Below are 21220 nucleotides of genomic sequence, written 5' to 3'. Positions count from 1 at the left end.
AGACTGGGATGGGACCAGTCCAGAGCTCTGTTGTGCTACCTAACGGGCAGCAGGGGAGACTGGGATGGGACCAGCCCAGCGCTCTGTTGTGCTACCTAACTGGCAGCAGGGGAGACTGGGATGGGACCAGCCCAGAGCTCTGTTGTGCTACCTAACTGGCAGCAGGGGACTGGAGACTGGGACCAGCCCAGAGCTCTGTTGTGCTACCTAACTGGCAGCAGGGGAGACTGGGATGGGACCAGCCCAGAGCTCTGTTGTGCTACCTAACTGGCAGCAGGGGAGACTGGGATGGGACCAGCCCAGAGCTCTGTTGTGCTACCTAACTGGCAGCAGGGGAGACTGGGATGGGACCAGCCCAGAGCTCTGTTGTGCTACCTAACTGGCAGCAGGGGAGACTGGGATGGGACCAGCCCAGAGCTCTGTTGTGCTACCTAACTGGCAGCAGGGGAGACTGGGATGGGACCAGCCCAGAGCTCTGTTGTGCTACCTAACTGGCAGCAGGGGAGACTGGGATGGGACCAGCCCAGAGCTCTGTTGTGCTACCTAACTGGCAGCAGGGGAGACTGGGATGGGACCAGTCCAGAGCTCTGTTGTGCTACCTAACTGGCAGCAGGGGAGACTGGGATGGGACCAGTCCAGAGCTCTGTTGTGCTACCTAACTGGCAGCAGGGGAGACTGGGATGGGACCAGCCCAGAGCTCTGTTGTGCTACCTAACTGGCAGCAGGGGAGACTGGGATGGGACCAGCCCAGAGCTCTGTTGTGCTACCTAACTGGCAGCAGGGGAGACTGGGATGGGACCAGCCCAGAGCTCTGTTGTGCTACCTAACTGGCAGCAGGGGAGACTGGGATGGGACCAGCCCAGAGCTCTGTTGTGCTACCTAACTGGCAGCAGGGGAGACTGGGATGGGACCAGCCCAGAGCTCTGTTGTGCTACCTAACTGGCAGCAGGGGAGACTGGGATGGGACCAGCCCAGAGCTCTGTTGTGCTACCTAACTGGCAGCAGGGGAGACTGGGATGGGACCAGGCCAGAGCTCTGTTGTGCTACCTAACTGGCAGCAGGGGAGACTGGGATGGGACCAGGCCAGATATATGGGTCAGGGTGTCTCGGCTGGCTAGTTTTGTCATTGAGTTGAGCTAGTTCAGACTGGTTTATTTTAAGGGGTGGGCCAGGTATGCCTTGGTCCTCATCGCTGTCTTCTCCTCATAAAAGTGCCTAAAGACCTGGTGAAAAGCACTATAAATACAACCTATTATGGAACATGTAGTTATGATAATGTTAGATGACCACACACCAGACCTTGTCCATGTCAAAATCCCTCCTTGTGTCTGCTTCGGAGCCATCTTGGTCCCTTTCTCTTCCCCTCATTCTCAGAAGAGTAGACACACCATGGTTCTCTTACAAACTCTGTAAAAGTACTATTTGTTGTACATTTCAGTAAGAACTTATGAGAGACATCTTATTATCAAAGTAGTTATTGATTTCCATTTGGTACAATTCTTCTTTAGACCTGGGGGTTCATTGCTTAAATCACATTTAAACTTGAATGAAAGCCGTTATGGAGCATTCCGGCTTCTTGATTCTTTATAACCCTGGAAAGAAAGTGGTTTGTTGAAGGGGAAAGGGACAGACATCGAGAGCCAGAGAGAGGCTATGGATGATCGTTAGGCCAAAGCACATATGAAAGCTTGTCTTTCCTCAGGGATTCAGTAAGCATTTTCAAAGAAAGTTTGTGAGGATTAAAAAATAACTTGCTGGCAAAATTGCAAAGCGGGATGAAGCAAAAGGGATCCAAGATGGTAGTGTGTTTTGACTCTTTGGATCTTGCAGTTACTTCCTCTGTGCCTTTTTCAAATGTAGTTTTCACAAGACCATTAACTGAGGCTTAGATAACTCAATCAGCTATATAAACCTGTGTCTTTGTGTCTGGTCACACTTGTGTGACTCTCAGCTTTCACTTCTGTGTGGATGGTCTGAGAGTGAGTGACAGCGGTCTTGTGTGTGTGTGTGTGTGTGTGTGTGTGTGTGTGTGTGTGTGTGTGTGTGTGTGTGTGTGTGTGTGTGTGTGTGTGTGTGTGTGTGTGTGTGTGTGTGTGTGTGTGTGTGTGTGTGTGTGTGTGTGTGTGTGTGTGTGTGTGTAATGGCAAGGCTGTTGGATCAGGCATGATGGCATTTTGAGAGTGCCAGCCCAGTCCCTCCTCCACTCCCATCAGATCACCAGCCAATCCTCTGGCAGCATTTAGTTCCACTCATGAAGAGCAGGCCTAATGTATTTCAGTGACGTCTGAGAGGGAGATAGCAGATTATGTCTACATAGGGGATAGGGTGCCCTCTTGGACATAGCCTACAGTATTCCTCTGGGTCTTTTCATTAGCCTGGAGATAAGCATCACCATCTCCACTTTGGGCTTGTTACCCAACAGATTTGCCCCCTCGCATGGCACAATGGTACCTTTGAGCATCTGTGATGATCAAAGACGGGGTTCAATTTTCCTCCTTCAAAAAGTTTGTGCTCCCCAGGACGCTGCCTTTCATTGTGCCTGCAGCCGAGAGGACGGGAGACGGGACAGACATGTTTGATCTGCTTGGATACTGAGGATAGAAAACGAGGCTGTTGTGTCTGTCTGTCTGCTCCTTTGGCGACCACAACAAACGCTGTTTCAGATTTGACTTGGCTTAATTAATTAGTGATTCTGTCTTACAGCCGTCTGGTCTGATCCTCGGCCAAAAGGTTTGAGAATGGAACTTCAAAGTGCAACAGGGGGGTGTGTGTGTGTGTGTGTGTGTGTGTGCGTGTGTGTGGTGTGTGCGTGTGTGTGCGTGTGTGTGTGTGTGTGTGTGTGTGTGTGTGTGTGTGTGTGTGTGTGTGTGTGTGTGTGTGTGTGTGTGTGCGCAGTAACCCAGCCATCTCCTGATTGGTCGGGCAGGAGCACAAGCAAAACCAAATGGCCACCAACTGCGTCCCAATGAAATGCCACCCTATTCTGTAAATAGTGCACTACTTGGACCCATGGAGTGACTGTGTATTCATGGCCTCTGCCCTTGGCCTATCAGTCTCGTTTTAATTTGTACCCAGGTCTGAAACCTCTCAGAGGTTTTAGTTGGATTCGGATGTGATGAGAGGATATGAAAGGACTGTGACATGTTACAGTAGGAGATGTTGGTGGGCTGACATACACGATACAGGTTTGATACTGTAGTTGGGGCCTACTGTTGATGAGGATGTGCGTAGCGGTGGAATAGGATGTGTGTGTGACAGACGAGGTGAGGCCTCCCTATGGACGCTGTCTGTCTGGGCTATATGTCTGGAAGCTATAATACTCAGTGAAACATCCAGCATTATGAGCTCAGCTACAGTGGGCACAGAGACCGAGGCAGGGCTCCCACGGGGTTCTTTGATGTTCAGATCAGATGATGTTCCCACTTTAGAATGTAATATCTTAAGCCACATTATACAGTAGCATCATGTCCTGTTCTTGGCATGTAGGGCATGTTATGTCTGTTCAGTTCCATTCATCCACCTCCTCTCCCATTCCTGGGGCTATGCTATAGCACTTTCCCATGGCAATGATGTGCATCCAAGCCCCGGAGTATTTTGTGTCTGTGCCTTATGCTTATTTATACACTGGATTCTTGACGTAGCTTACTGTAATATATCTACTGCTGTACATATCTACTGCTGTACATATCATTCTTAGTTCATCTTGTGTACATTCTCCCGGTGTACATACCTATAGTTTGCATTTGATTACTGCTACAGGGCTATTTGGGTTGTTAATCAGATTCGTCCCACCGTTGTTGATTTCTCTGTATTTTTTTGTATTTTCTTTCCTGACATTTTATTTGACATTTTACTGCATCGTTAGGAGCTAGCAGCATTAGCATTTCACTGCACCTGCTACAACATCAGTAAACTTGTGTTTGATCATTTGGTTGCGTGTCTGCTCTTACAGTGGCTCTGCCCCCGGAGAAGACAGTGAACAGTTGCTGTGTGGAGGAGAAGATGCAGGGGAGAGCAGGCCAGGTGCCCACAGGCACACAGAAACAGCTCCAGTTGGAAGTGAGTGTGAAGTTGAACTGTGAACCACCAACATGGACCATTTATTAGTGCTTCTGGGAAAAACTAGAGCGAAAATATAATACTCTTTCAGGGATGGAAGGAGGCACACTTGCACACAGTCGTGAATGTATTGATACTTATATCGCAATGCGATTTGTTTCAGGAGCTTGAGTGTGCCGTCTCTGTAGAGGAAGACAACAGACAGGAGTGGACGTTCACACTGTATGATTTTGACAACAATGGCAAGGTCACCAGAGAGGTAAGGGTTCAAACACATTTTATATTCAAACATACTCTAACACATAACAGGGCACTTTCCTTTACCCGCCCATGATCTTTTCCTCTTTCAAACTAACACACACATACACATACATAGACTAAGGGAGACACAACCAGATGAAGTTACATTCATCCATTTCAATAATACAGCCACTAGGAACCAAAGAGACTTTTTCCTTCCCAGCGATAGATACCTAGTGGCTGGCTGCTGCCTTGTAAAGATCTGAGCAGTGCAGTCAGAGAGGCCTGTATTTTTGGAGAGCTGAGTTGAAACGGTGTGAAGAGACTGAAGCCGTCCTCTGTGTGGTGGGATGGTTGGATCTCCAGTTTCTCTGGCATCGCCCATGGCCCCGCGGCACATGAGACGGCAGGCGGCAGCTCACACAAAAAGAAGAAGAAGGAAATAGCTTTCTTCTCCAGCTCCCTTTCTTTATTTCTTCAGACGTATGAAAAAATGGAAAACTAAAAGTGACATAGGAAGCTTTTTTACGTCTTAGCGTTTGAAACGGTATCTGGAGCCAGTCCCCAAAGAGATCAGAATAGGCCTTTATGTTGCATTGAGAGAGAGGCGAGGCAATAGGAATGCAGGCATTTGGACGTTTCAGAGGAGCGAGAGCAGAAGCTAGGCTAACAGGCCCAAAAAGGTCCCTATTTCTGAGTGGTTTTGTAAGCCCCTTTTCTCGGCAGTGACAGTCCAGGGAACATTAGTAGAAATGCAGTAATTACCTTCAGAGGGAAAATGCTAACAAGACTTGAAATATGTATAATTAAACATACTATGCTATTGATCCATCTGTGGATGTTGCTCTCTTCCTGAACAGGCTTTTAAAGACTTAAGCGAGTGCAGATTTCAGATGTCTGCTCTATGCTCACTGACTTTGTGTGCCTGTTATTCAGCCTTTCTACAGGAATCCCACCCTACAGGATTTTCCCTCTTATGTTCTCTCTTTCTTATTCTGTCTATGTCTGACTCTTAGCCCTGAGGCAAAGGTCTGTGCTATGGCCCTCAGCTACTCGACTCATTCAAAGAGTGAGAAAGAGAGAGATATTGAGAGGGAGAATACTTTTAAAAGCTCTTAACTGAACCATTTCCAAAGTTACACAGAAAGCCTACAGAGAGAAAGGGTAATGGAGGCTCTATTAAGAGCAGAGCTGCTATAGAGTGGGTTGTGCATCATTTAATATTTTAGCACTTCTCCTCCCACCTCCTAGACATATCTTGTCATGCATTTATCCTATATTTGTACTCTCTGCCTGATCACTTTACAGGGAGAACACTGAAATAAAACAACTGACAACTCAGCATGTCTTCATCTCTCCTGTTTGCCTGTAACATGCTAGACAGACTACAGTAACTGAGTTGTCGGCTGTGCACTAACTCAGACCATCTCGCGCTCTCCCTCCCCCTCAGGACATCACCAGCCTGCTCCACACCATCTATGAGGTGGTGGACACATCGGTCAACCATTCCCCCAACAGCAGCAAGACACTGCGGGTCAAGCTCTCTGTGGCCCCCGACTCCAGCCAGCGCTGGCGGAGCTGCACTCAGGGCCCCGCAGGTAACCACCAGGCTGGGGGAGGATCACAGGGCTGGGAAGGGGGAGGGAGGGAGGATGGGGAGACAGAGGGGGAAGAAGAGGTAGGGGAGGGGAGAGAGCGGTGTTCTTTGGGCTCCCCTACTTGACTGTTCTGCTGTCAGCACAGAGTCTTGTTTGTTGTCATGTGGAAAGGCACCTGCTTCAGGCATGTCAGACTTCTCTCTGTCTCTGTCTCTGTCTCTGTCTCTCTGTCTCTCTCTCTGTCTCTCTCTGTCTCTGTCTGTCTGTCTCTGTCTCTCTCTGTCTGTCTCTGTCTCTGTCTCTCTCTCTCTGTCTCTGTCTCTGTCTGTCTCTCTCTCTCTCTCTCTCTCTCTCTGTCTCTGTCTCTCTCTCTCTCTCTCTCTCTCTGTCTCTCTCTCTCTCTCTCTCTCTCTCTCTGTCTCTCTCTGTCTCTCTCTGTCTCTCTCTCTGTCTCTCTCTCTCTCTGTCTCTCTCTCTGTCTCTCTCTCTGTGTCTCTCTCTCTCTCTCTGTCTCTCTCTCTCTCTGTCTCTCTCTCTGTCTCTCTCTCTGTGTCTCTCTCTGTGTCTCCATTGCTCCATCTCTCCGGCACAATGGGGTTCATTTTTAATGATGGGAGTAGTGACAGAGCTGAGAACCCCCCCAGTGCCTTCAAATACTCTGAAAGAAACCTTAAGAGATGCACCAACTCCTTTTGATAACCACAACCATTTTATTTTTCTCCAAAGTGTTTCTTCTTTTCCCTCACCCCCCACTTCTCAGAACTGTCGGTAAAATATAGCTACATTCCATGTAACTTTTCTAACTGACGACTTGGTAAGCAAGTATTGAGATTTTCTTTTAAATTGCTACAAAATATGACGCCCTGTTTGTTTACTTCCTGTTGTTGTGTCTATTTATAATGTCAAGGGATTCAAAAGAAGCAGGCTTTGAAAACTAAACCTTAGCTGTCAGTCTTCACGCTAATTTCAGCTGTCTTCATGCTAATTTCAAACCACAACATATCACACTTCATTAATAAACTCTGGGTTATATATACAGTACCAGTCAAAAGTTTGGACACAACTACTCATTCCAGGGTTTTTCTTTATTTTTACTATTTAATAGTGAAGACATCAAGACTATGAAATGACACATATGGAATCATGTAGTAACTAAAAAAGTGTTAAACAAATCAAAATATATTTCATATTTTAGATTCTTCAAAGTAGCCACCCTTTGCCTGATGACAGCTTTGCACATTCTCTCAACCAGCATCATGAGGTAGTCACCTGGAATGCTTTTCAGTTGTGCCTTGTTAAAAGTTAATTTCTGGAATTTCTTTCCTTCTTAATGCGTTTGAGCCAATCAGTTGTGTTGTGACAAGTTAGGTGTAGTATGCAGAAGATAGCCCTATTTGGTAAAATAACAGCTCAAATAAGCAAAGAGAAACGACAGTCCATCATTACTTTAAGGCATGAAGGTCAGACAATCCGGGAAAATGTGAAGAACTTTGAAAGTTGCTTTAAGTGCAGTCCTAAAAAACATCAAGCGCTATGATGAAACTAGCTCTCATGAGGACCGGAATGAGAAAGGAAGAGTTACCTCTGCTGCAGAGGATACGTTCATTAGAGTTACCAGCCTCAGAAATTGCTTCACAGAGTTCAAGTAACAGACACATTGAAACATCAACTGTTCAGTAGAGACTGTGTGAATCAGGCCTTCGTGGTTGAATTGCTGCAAAGAAACCACTACTAAAGGACACCAATAAGAAGAAGAGACTTGCTTGGGCCAAGAAACACGAGCAATGGACATTAGACTGGTGGAAACCTGTCCAAATTTGAGTCCAAATTTGAGATTTTTGGTTCCAACCGCCGTGAGACGCAGAGTAGGTGAACGGATGTTCTCTGCGTGTGTGGTTCCCACTGTGAAGCATGGAGGAGGTGGTGTGGAGGTGCTATGCTGGTGACACAGTCTGTGATTTATTTTGAATTCAAGGCAGACTTAAACAGCATGGCTACCATAGCATTCTGCAGTCCCACTAAGCGCAAACCAGATGGGATATTATTTGTTTTTCAACAGAACAATGACCCAGCACACTTCCAGGCTGTGTAATGGCTATTTGACCAAGGAGGAGAGTGATGGAGTGATGCATCAGATGACCTGGCCACCCCAATCACCTGACCTCAACCCAATTGAGATGGTTTGGGATGAGTTGCACTGCAGAGTGAAGAAAAAGCAGCCAACAAGTGCTCAGCATATGCGGGAACTCCTTCAAGACTGTTGGAAAAACATTCCAAGTGAAGCTGGTTGAGAGAATGCCAGGAATGTGCAAAGCTGCCATCAAGGCAAATGGTTGCTACTTTGAAAAATCGCAAATATATTGTGATCGTTTTAACACTTTTTTGGTTACTACATGATTCCATATGTGTTATTTCATAGTTTTAATGTCTTCACTATTATTCTGCAATGTAGAAAATAGTACAAATAAAGAAAAACCCTTGAATGAGTAGATGTGTCCAAACTTTTGACTGGTACTGTATAAATTTTTTCTTTGTCTTATATGAGGCCTGGAGTAAATAAATGAAGCATTGTTGTTTTTTCTCTTTTATAGATCTTCAAAGTAAAAGGCTGTGAACAAAGATTTCTTTCTTCTGAGAGCAATAGACATGCGTGCGTGTGTGTGTGTGTGGCTGCTCTTTTTGATAATGTCCTGCTCACTCTCACACAGACATGCCCCACCCCAGAACCAAGACTGACAAGTGCATTGAAGACCTTAAAAGTGCAGAGAAGAAGTCTCGAGCCCTCCTCAGGTAACAGATGTTCTACAGCCTGCATCAAGGTTTTACAAGACAATAATGTGTATCTGTGCATTTTTGACACCAATAACAACATTTCTTTTGACACCGACAGAATGTATGTTTTGCAATGCATCTAAGAAAGCTAAAAAACTGCTTCAAGCTGTTGTAAAGTCGCATCTCTCTCCCCTCCAGGCGCCATCACAGTGACCACCACACTATCCAGCACCAGGTTCTGAGCCAGCAGGGTCAGAGTCAGGGCTGCCAGCGCCACTGTGTGGATGAGAACCTGGAGCGCAGGAACCACTACCTCGACCTGGCCGGCATCGAGAATTACACATCCCGCTTTGGAGCAGGTGAGCTGTTCTGGTGGGGGCGGGGCTAGAAAGCCAAGCCAGAGGGATGGGGGGTGATGATGGAGAGATTGGAGACTAGAGGCACTGACCGATCACAGCACCCTGGGTACTTTGAAGCTGTGTCCAGATAGCGGGAGGCCTTCATTACCCCAGCACCTGCTTGGAGGGAGACAGGCAGGCAGGTCTGGCCAGTAAAACATCTGGCCCCACCGGGGCACAATACCATGTCTTTTTTTGGGCCAGGCTTCATCATGAAGTGAATTAAATTATTTTTAATATGGGGATGCTTTTGTTTAAATGTCTGTGTTGATGGGGAGTTTTTTTTGTGTGTGACACCCTCGAGTTCAAAGAAGAAAATACTCTTTGTCCCGTGAAAAAAAAAAAAGCAGAAAAAATGGGAAAAGGTATTAAAATAGTATTGGAACTGGTAATATTAACGTTTATGAGTTCTCAGTCTTTCAATGAAGTTAGTGATGTATCAATTGACCCATCATGGGTTATTTATCCTGACCTGTATTTCTCCCCTCTCCAGCCCCCACCACAGAGCCTGTGAAAGCAGAGCCACAGACCCGACCATCGAACCAGACCAGGTCTCGCTCTCATGAACCAGAGAACGGCCACACCTACTCCCACCACCGTCGCTCACAGGTGGCCATGGAGAGCAGCACCGCCCCAGGCCCTGACACCCTTTGTCCCCCACGACCGAGTAAAGACTCAGGTAAACACGCCCTGCGCTCCCCCAAGACCCACAGCCGGACACACCCCACACAGACCACCACGGGCAGGGTGATGAGGAGCAGAGGGGCCCCACCTCCCCCGGCCCTACCCAGCCAGGCCCCCCCTCACCAGTCCTCAGCCCCCTACCGCAGGCACAAGCAGAGGGCCAGGGAGGGCCAGCAGCAGTACCAGGCCCTGGGGGCTCCAGTGGGGCCTGTGGTGGAGAAGGAGCAGGTGAGGGTCCTACCCAGTGTGCTCCTCTATGAAGGAGGGCTGGCCCAGATGGTTCAAAGGCACGAGCATCATCACCACCATGAACACCACCACCACTACCACCACTTCTACCAGTCCTGAGGCAGCCAGCTAGCTCCCTGCCCTGCTGCACCAGAGCACCTTCTCACAGCCCCACCTCAACCTGGCTCCACTGCCAGGCCAGTAGACCCTACAGACAGACAGACAGACAGGCCCCTCCCACACAGCACAGCAACAGCACAGTCAGAACTGTGTCACTGTTAGGGGGAGTCGGGTCTTGCATGGCCCTGTGGGCTAAGAGGACAGGACATCAAGAGGAGTTGGACAGACAGGGAGAGGTGCAGGGTGAAGAGGGTTATTATGGGGTTGTCCAGGCATGAAGAGTCCCTGTGAGTCAGCGGGACAGTGTCTTGGTCTTCAGGTGTGCCAGGAACCAGGAGCAGAACACGGCAGAGGGATGTAACAGGGGAACCTGAGAGGAACAAAAGGAGAAAAGAGCCTTGGCTGTAAATCCTTCAGAGGACTCCTCTCATCCCTCTCTGTCTGTCTGGTTCTCTGAAAGCGTCTACTCTGATGGACTAGGTGACTCTACGAAGCCATACTGGCACTGCCATCCTCGCAGACCTCTACGTTTTGGGGAATGAGAGGTGAGGGTCTGGTTTGGAGAGCGAGAGAGATTTGTGTGTATGAATATGCAGTGTGTGTGAGAGCATGTGTTACCTGTCTGCTTTTGATGCCACTGAAAACCACTTGAAAAGCACTTGTGGGTGCAGTTGCATTGGAGACACTTTGGGCTGTCAGAACAGAGGGCTGACAGGCATCGACTGGATATGATGAAGACAAGATCATCCAGCTCCTGAATCTCACATGCAATACAGGACCCTCCCTGAGAGAACGATGTTGAAATGTTCAGTGAGAATAGAAGACTGTAATCAGCTGCTACCTCTAGTGTTATTAATGGTGTTATTATTATTGTTAATAATCAGATGCTATTTTTCAGTTACATTTTGTTTTATTTTTTAAAGATGACACAATCTGCAGTAATGTAGTGTTGAAACGCTCCTACATTGTTTACCTACATATTGTATATATTATCAACATTATAATCTTTATTTATAATGTGACGTTTGTATCAACAATCTACATTTATTTCTCACTCAACCCCATTTTCCCAATGTACCCTATTGAAAGACCACTATGTATACAATTTAGACCATCAAAGATACAACTCTGACTCCCTCTAATATCACCACCTAATATCACCACACACAGTTCTTTCACACAAATGGTCAGTGTACACCTTCTCAAGTACATCTCTGCCTTCTGAACAGTGTCTGTCTAATCGTTGTGGTTAGCAGTTCACAGTAAGGCTCTTTCTCAATAGCTGAATCATAAGTATGTAGTGGTTGACAATCCACAGCAGTCCCATGATCCTCCAGGTCTGATCATAACACATGACCCTAACCGCTGTCCCCTCATGAGGCATCCCCCTGTCCCCAGCTGTCAGCACCTGTTTCACCAGGCCGCCATCACGCCATGTGTCCCCAGCACTCAGGCAACAAGGCTCTGTTTATGATGCTGGCTGGACTGGGATGGAGGCTCTCAGCTGTCTGTCTCATTCCTCTGGTGCGAGGTGACACCAGGCCCTGCCCCAGGCTCCACCAGGACCATAACTCACCCTGCTGAAGGCCTGCTGTCGGGTAGGCAGCTCCAACCACACAGGACCTCTCAGATCTTCTCCCGTCCTAGGTGAACCATCAGAGCCATACAGCACTGTTTAGGACAGGTCACTATGGTATGCCTGCATCTAGTCCAGGAGCTCCTGACTGAGTATCATCTGGTCAGGGTAAAGAGGAAAATACTGTAATCAGCAATGTTCCCTCTATTTCTTTTCATCACTGAGCAAATTTCAGGCCTGCTGAGCAAACTTGAACATTGTGAACATTCGGTGCAACTTACGAAGCACGTTTAATGTGAACACTGAGGCTGTACCCGATTAGTGTACACCTTTAAGAGTGGTCAAGTAGGCTACTGTGGCTTTTTGATAATAATGTAGGCCTACTTGACTGGCCAACCATCAAAAACAATGGAGACAATTCACCCCATAATATGTCAACATGGAATAGCTGTTCTATGGTTCAGCCTACAGTAGTAGACAGTGTGTGGTGTTCAATGTAGGCTACATTCTATGAGACTATTGAATACTACATGCAGGGCTTGACATTAATCTGTTTATCCACTTGTCCTTCAGACAAGGAGGTGATTGAAAATGTTGTGTTTGATGCAAGAATCCACTTTATAAAATGAAAAGCATCATTATTCACATACCATTATTACAGAGAATCAGGCAAAAATATTCTACTCTCTGCCTATTGGCTACACTGCCCGTTTAAGATAAATAAGCAATTTACCTGACTTGCTTTTCAAAGATGTCTAGAAATGCACATGTTTTGTGCTATTGTAGGAAGCAATCACTCCCCCATTGCTGACAAAAAATGATCTATAACTGGGCTAATAACTGACTAACTAGCGAAGGATATGAACACAGGTACACATGTTGCTACATGCAGCTCTGGCTTTGATCTCAAAACAAATTCATCTACTCACCACCACTCATGCTGTATAAACACTTCAAAGTAAATGGCACAGATCCATATATGGCAATGGTCTATTTGCATATAGGCCTACTGCAGCTCTGATTGGTTATGGTCCACCCGTCTGTGTAGAGTATGGCCTATATTGTGCCTGTCAATGCAATAAAATCCTACTCCAATGCATTCTGCCTGCAACACATCTCTTGCATGGTTTTGTTTCGGTATGTTGCATTGAAAGTGGCTAATATTGCATTGATTCGATCACAATTCCCACAGTAAACGGAAACATTGATCATGTTAACTAATGGGGGAAAACTCTAGAAAGTTTGCTTCTCTTTGCGGGCTGATATTTCTTCTGCACGGCAGTCCTGGGGGAGCTGCATGCCTGCTCTCTCGCGCATCTGAGAGGGAACATTGGTAGTCAGTATGAGCTAATAGACCTCGCTACTGGCTATGCGTTGTGAGTAGGTGTGAAGAGTTCACTAATTCCCCTACACCAGGTGTGTGGACATCAAAGCCAACTTTCCACTCTGGGTCATGTCTAGGTTTAGAGCTTTTACTACAAGTTTCCGTTCGTGTGTGTTTTGGGTCATTTGGGGGAATCTGGTGCATTCCAGGCTTGTCCTGAGCTCCAGTGCTGCACTCCCTCACACAGCTGGGGTGGCAGGGTAGCCTAGTTGGTTGAGCGTTGGACTAGTAACCGAAAGGTTGCAAGTTCGAATCCCCGAGCTGACAAGGTACAAATCTGTCGTTCTGCCCCTGAACAGGCAGTTAACCCACTAGGCCGTCATTGAAAATAAGAATTTGTTCTTAACTGACTTGCCTAGTAAAATAAAGGTAAAATAAAAAGCTGCAGGCTGTGCATTAGCAGAGGCACCAGTCAGGCTGGCCTCCCCACGGGACACAGTCACCCCCAAGGGGAACGCAGCTGCACCCCATTCCACAGCCCCTCTCTCCCCTAGAATGCTGCCGCTCTGCGATCTGCATGGCATAAGCATCTGTCTGGATTAGCATGGCAGCACCCCATCTGACAGGGCCCATCGCAATACTGTAACTCATGTTGTTGTCTTCACACCACGACAACACCACAGCTAAACAGTACAGGTGTTGATACGAGCACCTGCCCATAGGATAGACATGCTTCAGGTGGAAATGGCTTGTGGCTGCATTGGGGACTATATCAAGCCAGTGAGAGGCAGAGGGCTTGCGTCTCCCTTCATGGTGGTCCTCATTAGGCGTGTGTGTGTGTGTGTGTGTGTGTGTGTGAAGGTGTCTGCAGTGATCCCCTCAGACAGACACCATGGCTAATAGGCAGGGATCTGCTTGGGTTCTCATCCTCAGTTAAACTTACAATCCCTCCGCCATCTTCCCCCAACACCACAGACACTAGAGGAATGGTGCCATGTGCCTCTAGAGTACTGTGGTATTAGTGGGGCAGCCGCTGGAACAGATATCTCTGTGGTGCTTTTGAAATGCAGCCCTATTCCCATTTTGATGTACAACTTCTGAACAGGGCCCAGGGTCTGGTCAAAGTAGTGCACTGTGCCTCTTTTTAAAGGGACACTCCAGCTTCACCGGCATCTAAAGTTCTGCTCCAGAATGCTCTACTGTATCTTCTCCATCTGTCAATTATTTCAATTTTGGTATTTACAGACAAGACTGAATTTAATTTTCTCACTGTATTCCACCACTAAGTTATGTTTTGTAAAAGTAATGTATCTCCATGTTAAACTAATGTAAATAGTATATGGACTGCAGAAAGGTTATACCAGTATCGTGTAGTAGGAATAAACGTATTTATAATAATAGAATGACTAAGCGAATATACAGTATTTCTGCCATGCTATCACACTTGCCTGCTATTTTGTCACTTCTCTACATTATCCACTGTGCCAATCAGTGCTATCAGGGAAGGGTAGTTGTCTCTCTCTCTCTCACTTCCTTCACTTCTTCTTGGTGATTGTTGTAAATGAAACATGTCTAACACTTGCTGTTCAGTTCCTCAATAGCAGACCAGACCCTTTCTCTCTTTTCCCTAATGGCTTTTTCATGACTTTGTTTAGTTTATATAGACGGTTTTTGATTAATTGCTTTATTTATTTGATAGCAGAACTGTGCCAAGGGAGATACCCTTTCATTAAAGTATGAACCTGTTCCCTAGAATATGTCTGCTGACTCCTTTATGTGACTTGGTGCTGTGCGTATTTGTGTTGGATGAATATGGATGAGGGAGGGAGTGTGTATGTGTGATCTAAACCACCGCAGGTCGCCTATCTGTCTTGGAATCTGTTTCTGCTGGACCTCTGTGCCCGTGGTGTTTTTTCTGCATACATTTCCTCAATGTGGTGTTTGTGCGTTTGGGTTTATTTCTGGCTGTTTTATCCGCTTGTGTGTGCGTTAGTCTGTGTGTGTGTGTGTTTTGATGAGCCGTGTATGCGTTTGTTTGATGTGGCTGAATGTGGGAACATGTGGGGATGAGGGAGTCGGAGGACAGGGGATTGGGGAAGGAGGGGGGATGATCCTTTCCATCCCACCCCATGGAGCCTCGGTGGGCTCCCAAATCTGGCTGGCAACAGCTGTCCTCCGTGCCACGCTCTCTACATGCACACCCTTTGATATGCAGCTTAAGCTCTTATCTCTCATTGGGACGAGCACAGAGTGTCCACGGCAACGTGTCTCTCGGCAACGTGACCTACCATTCTCTCCCAAATACAGCCCATTTAAATCAACCACTTTTATGTGTCTGGAGAAGTCGGCATCATGATAAACAGTATCTATCCCTCCGACACTGACACATCAAACCATTTCCAAAGCTCCCTTTCTTCATTTCATCTTTTAGTACATCAATCGTATCCCCAGCCCACTGCAGGGTCTACATGGAGATGTGTTAGCCAGGAGTGGGTATAGAAAACACAGCAATATCTAAGATCAGTCTTTCCAAGTCATTTGGATTCTTGGACTTGTTTGACTTTGACATGTCTTTTTGAACTCTGGTATTATGTTTATTAACTAACGCAGGTGTTTGATTTGCCCTGTACTGTAAGTATCTGCTCTGCTGAATTTCTGTTCTCCTTTTTGCCGTCTAATGTATGTGTCATCTCCTGTTAATCCTCTCCGAGCAAAGCAGAGTGGAGCAGGCTGGTAGGTTTAGCATGATGAGCACAAGAGATATCACCACAGGAATAATTAGACTGACCTCAGATCAATATCTGGCTCAGTTGCTTGCCTTGGCTCTTTCTCTGCCTCTGTCTGTCTCTCTCTCTCTCTGTGTGTGTGTGTGTGTGTGTGTGTGTGTGTGTGTGTGTGTGTGTGTGTGTGTGTGTGTGGTGCTCTGTGTGTGAGCATTCAGATGAACCCAGGTCAGAGGGTTATTATAGAGCCCTGGTCATTTACAGACCACTGTAATACAGCCTCTGTGATGGCCCCTGAGAGACATGGGGAGAACACGTTGGAAAGAAGGCAGTTAGGATGGTGTTCTGTTCACTCAGCTGAGGAAGAGCTCCATTCCCATCACACAGTGGATATTTAAAGCTACAATATCAAATCATTACTCATTCATACAGTTGAAGTCAGAAGTTTACATACACTTTTTACATCCTAGTTTACAGCCTAGTTTAAATACATTTAAACTCAGTTTTTCACAATTCCTGACATTTAATCCTAGTAAAAATTCCCTGTTTTAGGGGAATTAAAAATTCCTTGTCAGTTAAGATCATTACTTTATTTTATGAATGTGAATTGGCAGAATAATAGAGAGCATTATTGCTTTATTTCATATTTTATTTCTTTCATTACATTCCCAGTGGGTCTGAAGTTTACATACACTCAATTAGTATTTGGTAGCATTGCCTTTAAATGGTTTAACTTGGGTCAAACGTTTTGGGTAGCCTTCCACAAGCTTCCCACAATAATTTGGGTGAATTTTGGCCCATTCCTCCTGACAGAGCTGTAACTGAGTCAGGTTTGTAGGCCTCCTTGCTCGCACACGTTTGTTCAGTTCTGCCCTCAAATGTTCTATAGGATTGAGGTTAGGGCTTTGTGATGGCCACTACAATACTTTGACTTTGCTGTCCTTAAGCCATTTTGCCACAACTTTGGAAGTATGCTTGGGGTCATTGTCCATTTCAAAGACCCATTTGCGACCAAGCTTTAACTTCCTGAATGATGTCTTGTGACGGTGCTTCAATATATCCATGTAATTTTCCCTCCTCATGATGGCCTCTATTTTGTGAAGTGCACCACTCCCTCCTCTATCAAAGCACCCCCACAACATGATGCTGCCACCCCCGTGCTTCACGGTTGGGATGGTGTTCTTCGGCATGCAAGCCTCCCCCTTTTTCCTCCAAACATAACGATGGTCATTATGGCCAAACAGTTCTATATTTGTTTCATCAGACCAGAGGACATTTCTCCAAAAAGTATGATCTTTGTCCCCATGTGCAGTTGCAAACCGTAGTCTGGCTTTTTTATTGTGGTTTTGGAGCAGTGACTTCTTCCTTGCTGAGCGGCCTTTCAAGTTATAGTTGATATAGGACTCGTTTTACTGAGGATATTGATACTTTTGTACCTGTTTCCTCCAGCATCTTCACGAGGTCCTTTGCTGTTGTTCTGGGATTGATTTGCGCTTTTCGCACCAAAGTATGTTCATTTATAGGAGACAGAATACGTCTCCTTCCTGAGCGGTATGACGGCTGCGTGGTCCCATGGTGTTTATACTTGCGTACTATTGTTTGTACAGATGAACGTGGTACCTTCAGGCGTTTGTAAATTTCTCCCAAGGATGAACCAGACTTGTGGAGGTCTACAATTTTTATTCTGCGGTCTTGGCTTATTTCTTTTGATTTTCCCATGATGTCAAGCAAAGAGGCACTGAGTTTGAAGGTAGGCCTTGAAATATATCCACAGGTACACCTCCAATTGACTCAAAGTATGTCAATTAACCTATAAGAAGCTTCTAAAGCCATGACATCATTTTCTGGAATTTTCCAAGCTGTTTAAAGGAACAGTTAACTTAGTTTGTGTAAATTTCTGACCCACTGGAATTGTGATACAGTCAATTATAAGTGCAATAATCTGTCTAAACAATTGTTGGAAAATTACTTGTGTCATGCACAAAGTAGATGTCCTAACCGACTTGCCAAAACTATAACTTTTTTAACAAGAAATTTGTGGAGTGGTTGAAAAGGGGGTTTTAATGACTCCAACCTGAGTGTATGTAAACTATCGACTTCAACTGTATGTACACCTCTGGTTACTCTAAGGCTGCATTTATACAGGAAGCCCAATTCAAATATTTTTTTGACCAATCAAATTAGCTCTGAAAAAGATCTGAGGAGAAAAGATCTGATGTAATTTGTCAAAATACTAATTAATGGAAAAAATATGACATAATATATTTTTGTGTACTCAGTGCAGTTTGCTTAATTTCTTGTGGAATGTGAACATTCCAAAGGAACTCAAACCCCTAACAAGAGCCCAGAAACGAACCGAACTGAGACCATCTTGAGAGGTGGTCTGAGTTCGGTTCGCTTGAATTCCAAGGTTCGGTTCCCTTTAAAGGGCAATGTGAACAAAAAGCTCACCAGGTTCGCTTGTCATTATTACCACACACTAGACTACTGTTACACCATTTCCCCTCCCATAACCCCTCACACTAGACTACTGCAACACTGTTTCCCCTTCCATAACCCCTCACTCTAGACTACTACAACACTGTTTCCCCTTCCATAACCCCTCACACTAGACTACTGTTACACCATTTCCCCTCCCATAACCCCTCACACTAGACTACTGCAACACTGTTTCCCCTTCCATAACCCCTCACTCTAGACTACTACAACACTGTTTCCCCTTCCATAACCCCTCACTCTAGACTACTACAACACTGTTTCCCCTTCCATAACCCCTCACTCTAGACTACTGCAACACTGTTTCCCCTTCCATAACCCCTCACTCTAGACTACTGCAACACTGTTTCCCCTGCCATAACCCCTCACACTAGCCTACTACAACACTGTTTCCCCTTCCATAACCCCTCACTCTAGACTACTACAACACTGTTTCCCCTTCCATAACCCCTCACTCTAGACTACTGCAACACTGTTTCCCCTTCCATAACCCCTCACTCTAGACTACTACAACACTGTTTAGACTACTACAACCTGCCATAACCCCCCTCTAGACACTAGACTACTACAACACTGTTTCCCCTTCCATAACCCCTCACTCTAGACTACTACAACACTGTTTCCCCTTCCATAACCCCTCACTCTAGACTACTGCAACACTGTTTCCCCTTCCATAACCTCTCACTCTAGACTACTGCAACACTGTTTCCCCTGCCATAACCCCTCACACTAGACTACTACAACACAGTTTCCCCTGCCATAACCCCTCACACTAGACTACTGCAAAACTGTTTCCCCTGCCATAACCCCTCACACTAGACTACTGCAACACTGTTTCCCCTTCCATTACCCCTCACACTAGACTACTACAACACTGTTTCCCCTTCCATAACCCCTCACACTAGACAACTGCAACACCGTTTCCCCTTCCACAACCCCTCACAATAGACAACTGCAACACCGTTTCCCCACCAATTATCCCTCCACCAGACTACTGCAACACTGTTTCTCCTTCCATAACCCCTCACACTAGACAACTGCAACACCATTTCGCCACCAATTATCCCTCCACCAGACTACTGCAACACTGTTTCCCCTTCCATAACCCCTCACACTAGACTACTGCAACACCGTTTCCCCACCAATTATCCCTCCTACCAGACTACTGTTTCCCCACCAATTATCCCTCCACCAGACTACAACATTTCCCCTTCCATAACCCCTCACACTAGACTACTGCAACACTGTTTCCCCTTCCATAACCCCTCACTCTAGACTACTACAACACTGTTTCCCCTTCCATAACCCCTCACACTAGACTACTGCAACACTGTACTGCAACACCCTTCCATAACCCCTCACTCTAGACTACTGCAACACTGTTTCCCCTTCCATAAACCTGTTTCCCCTCACTCTAGACTACTGCAACACTGTTTCCCCTGCCATAACCCCTCACACTAGACTACTACAACACTGTTTCCCCTTCCATAACCCCTCACTCTAGACTACTACAACACTGTTTCCCCTTCCATAACCCCTCTAGACACTCTAGACTACTGCAACACTGTTTCCCCTTCCTTCCATAACTACTGCAACACTAACCCCTAGACTACTACAACACTGTTTCCCCTTCCATAACCTACTCACTCTAGACTACTACAACACTGTTTCCCCTTCCATAACCCCTCACTCTAGACTACTACAACACTGTTTCCCCTTCCATAACCCCTCACACTAGACTACTGCAACACTGTTTCCCCTGTTTCCCCTTCCATAACCCCTCACACTAGACAACTGCAACACTAGACAACTGCAATACCGTTTCCCCTTCCACAACCCCTCACACTAGACAACTGTTACACCATTTCCCCTCCCATAACCCCTCACACTAGACTACTGCAATACTTTTTCCCCTGCCATAACCCCTCACACTAGACTACTGCAACACTGTTTCCCCTGCCATAACCCCTCACACTAGACTACTACAATACTGTTTCCCCTTCCATAACCCCTCACACTAGACTACTGCAACACAGTTTCCCCTTCCATAACCCCTCACACTAGACTACTACAACACTGTTTCCCCTTCCATAACCCCTCACACTAGACAACTGCAACAGACATAACACACTAGACAACTGCAACATTGTTTCCCCCCATAACCCCTCACACTAGACTACTGCAACACTGTTTCCCCTGCCATAACCCCTCACACTAGACTACTACAACACTGTTTCCCCTTCCATAACCCCTCACACTAGACTACTGCAACACAGTTTCCCCTTCCATAACCCCTCACTCTAGACTACTACAACACTGTTTCCCCTTCCATAACCCCTCACACTAGACTACTGCAACACTGTTTCCCCTGCCATAACCCCTCACACTAGACTACTGCAACACTGTTTCCCCTGTTTCCCCTTCCATAACCCCTCACACTAGACTACTGCAACACTGTTTCCCCTTCCATAACCCCTCACACTAGACTACTGCAACACCGTTTCCCCTTCCATAACCCCTCACACTAGACTACTGCAACACTGTTTCCCCTGCCATAACCCCTCACACTAGACAACTGCAACACCGTTTCCCCTTCCATAACCCCTCACACTAGACAACTGCAACACCGTTTCCCCTTCCACAACCCCTCACACTAGACTACTACAACACTGTTTCCCTTCCATAACCCCTCACACTAGACAACTGCAACACCGTTTCCCCTTCCATTTCACAATAGACAACTGCAACACCGTTTCCCCACCAATTATCCCTCCACCAGACTACTGCAACACTGTTTCTCCTTCCATAACCCCCATAACCCCGTTCCACTAGACTAACTGTTTCCCCTTCCATAACCCCCCACTAGACTACTTTCCCCACAATTATCCCTCCACCAGACTACTGCAACACTGTTTCCCCTTCCATAACCCCTCACACTAGACTACTGCAACACTGTTTCCCCTGCCATAACCCCCACACCCCTTCCACTGCAACCCCTCAAC

The 21220-nt window shown here is 46.3% G+C and overlaps 1 protein-coding gene across 1 annotated transcript in view; it reads left to right on the top strand.

Moving 5' to 3' along the window:
- The window catches only part of LOC135557261 (protein naked cuticle homolog 1-like), a 40122-nt gene extending 25368 nt beyond the window's left edge, over nucleotides 1–14754 (top strand). Inside the window, exons 5-10 of the mRNA XM_064990463.1 lie at nucleotides 3953–4059; nucleotides 4223–4318; nucleotides 5750–5897; nucleotides 8606–8687; nucleotides 8868–9028; nucleotides 9561–14754. Coding sequence (XP_064846535.1) covers nucleotides 3953–4059; nucleotides 4223–4318; nucleotides 5750–5897; nucleotides 8606–8687; nucleotides 8868–9028; nucleotides 9561–10099 — 1133 coding nt within the window. The 3' untranslated portion in view covers nucleotides 10100–14754. The remainder of the gene's footprint in view (nucleotides 1–3952; nucleotides 4060–4222; nucleotides 4319–5749; nucleotides 5898–8605; nucleotides 8688–8867; nucleotides 9029–9560) is intronic.
- The last annotated feature ends 6466 nt before the right edge of the window (nucleotides 14755–21220 follow it).

The sequence above is a fragment of the Oncorhynchus masou genome, chromosome 2 (assembly GCF_036934945.1).
Source record: "Oncorhynchus masou masou isolate Uvic2021 chromosome 2, UVic_Omas_1.1, whole genome shotgun sequence".
Taxonomy (NCBI): Eukaryota; Metazoa; Chordata; class Actinopteri; order Salmoniformes; family Salmonidae; genus Oncorhynchus; species Oncorhynchus masou.
Note: the sequence above shows the minus strand (reverse complement) of the source record. Positions and strands in the feature narration are given on the sequence as shown.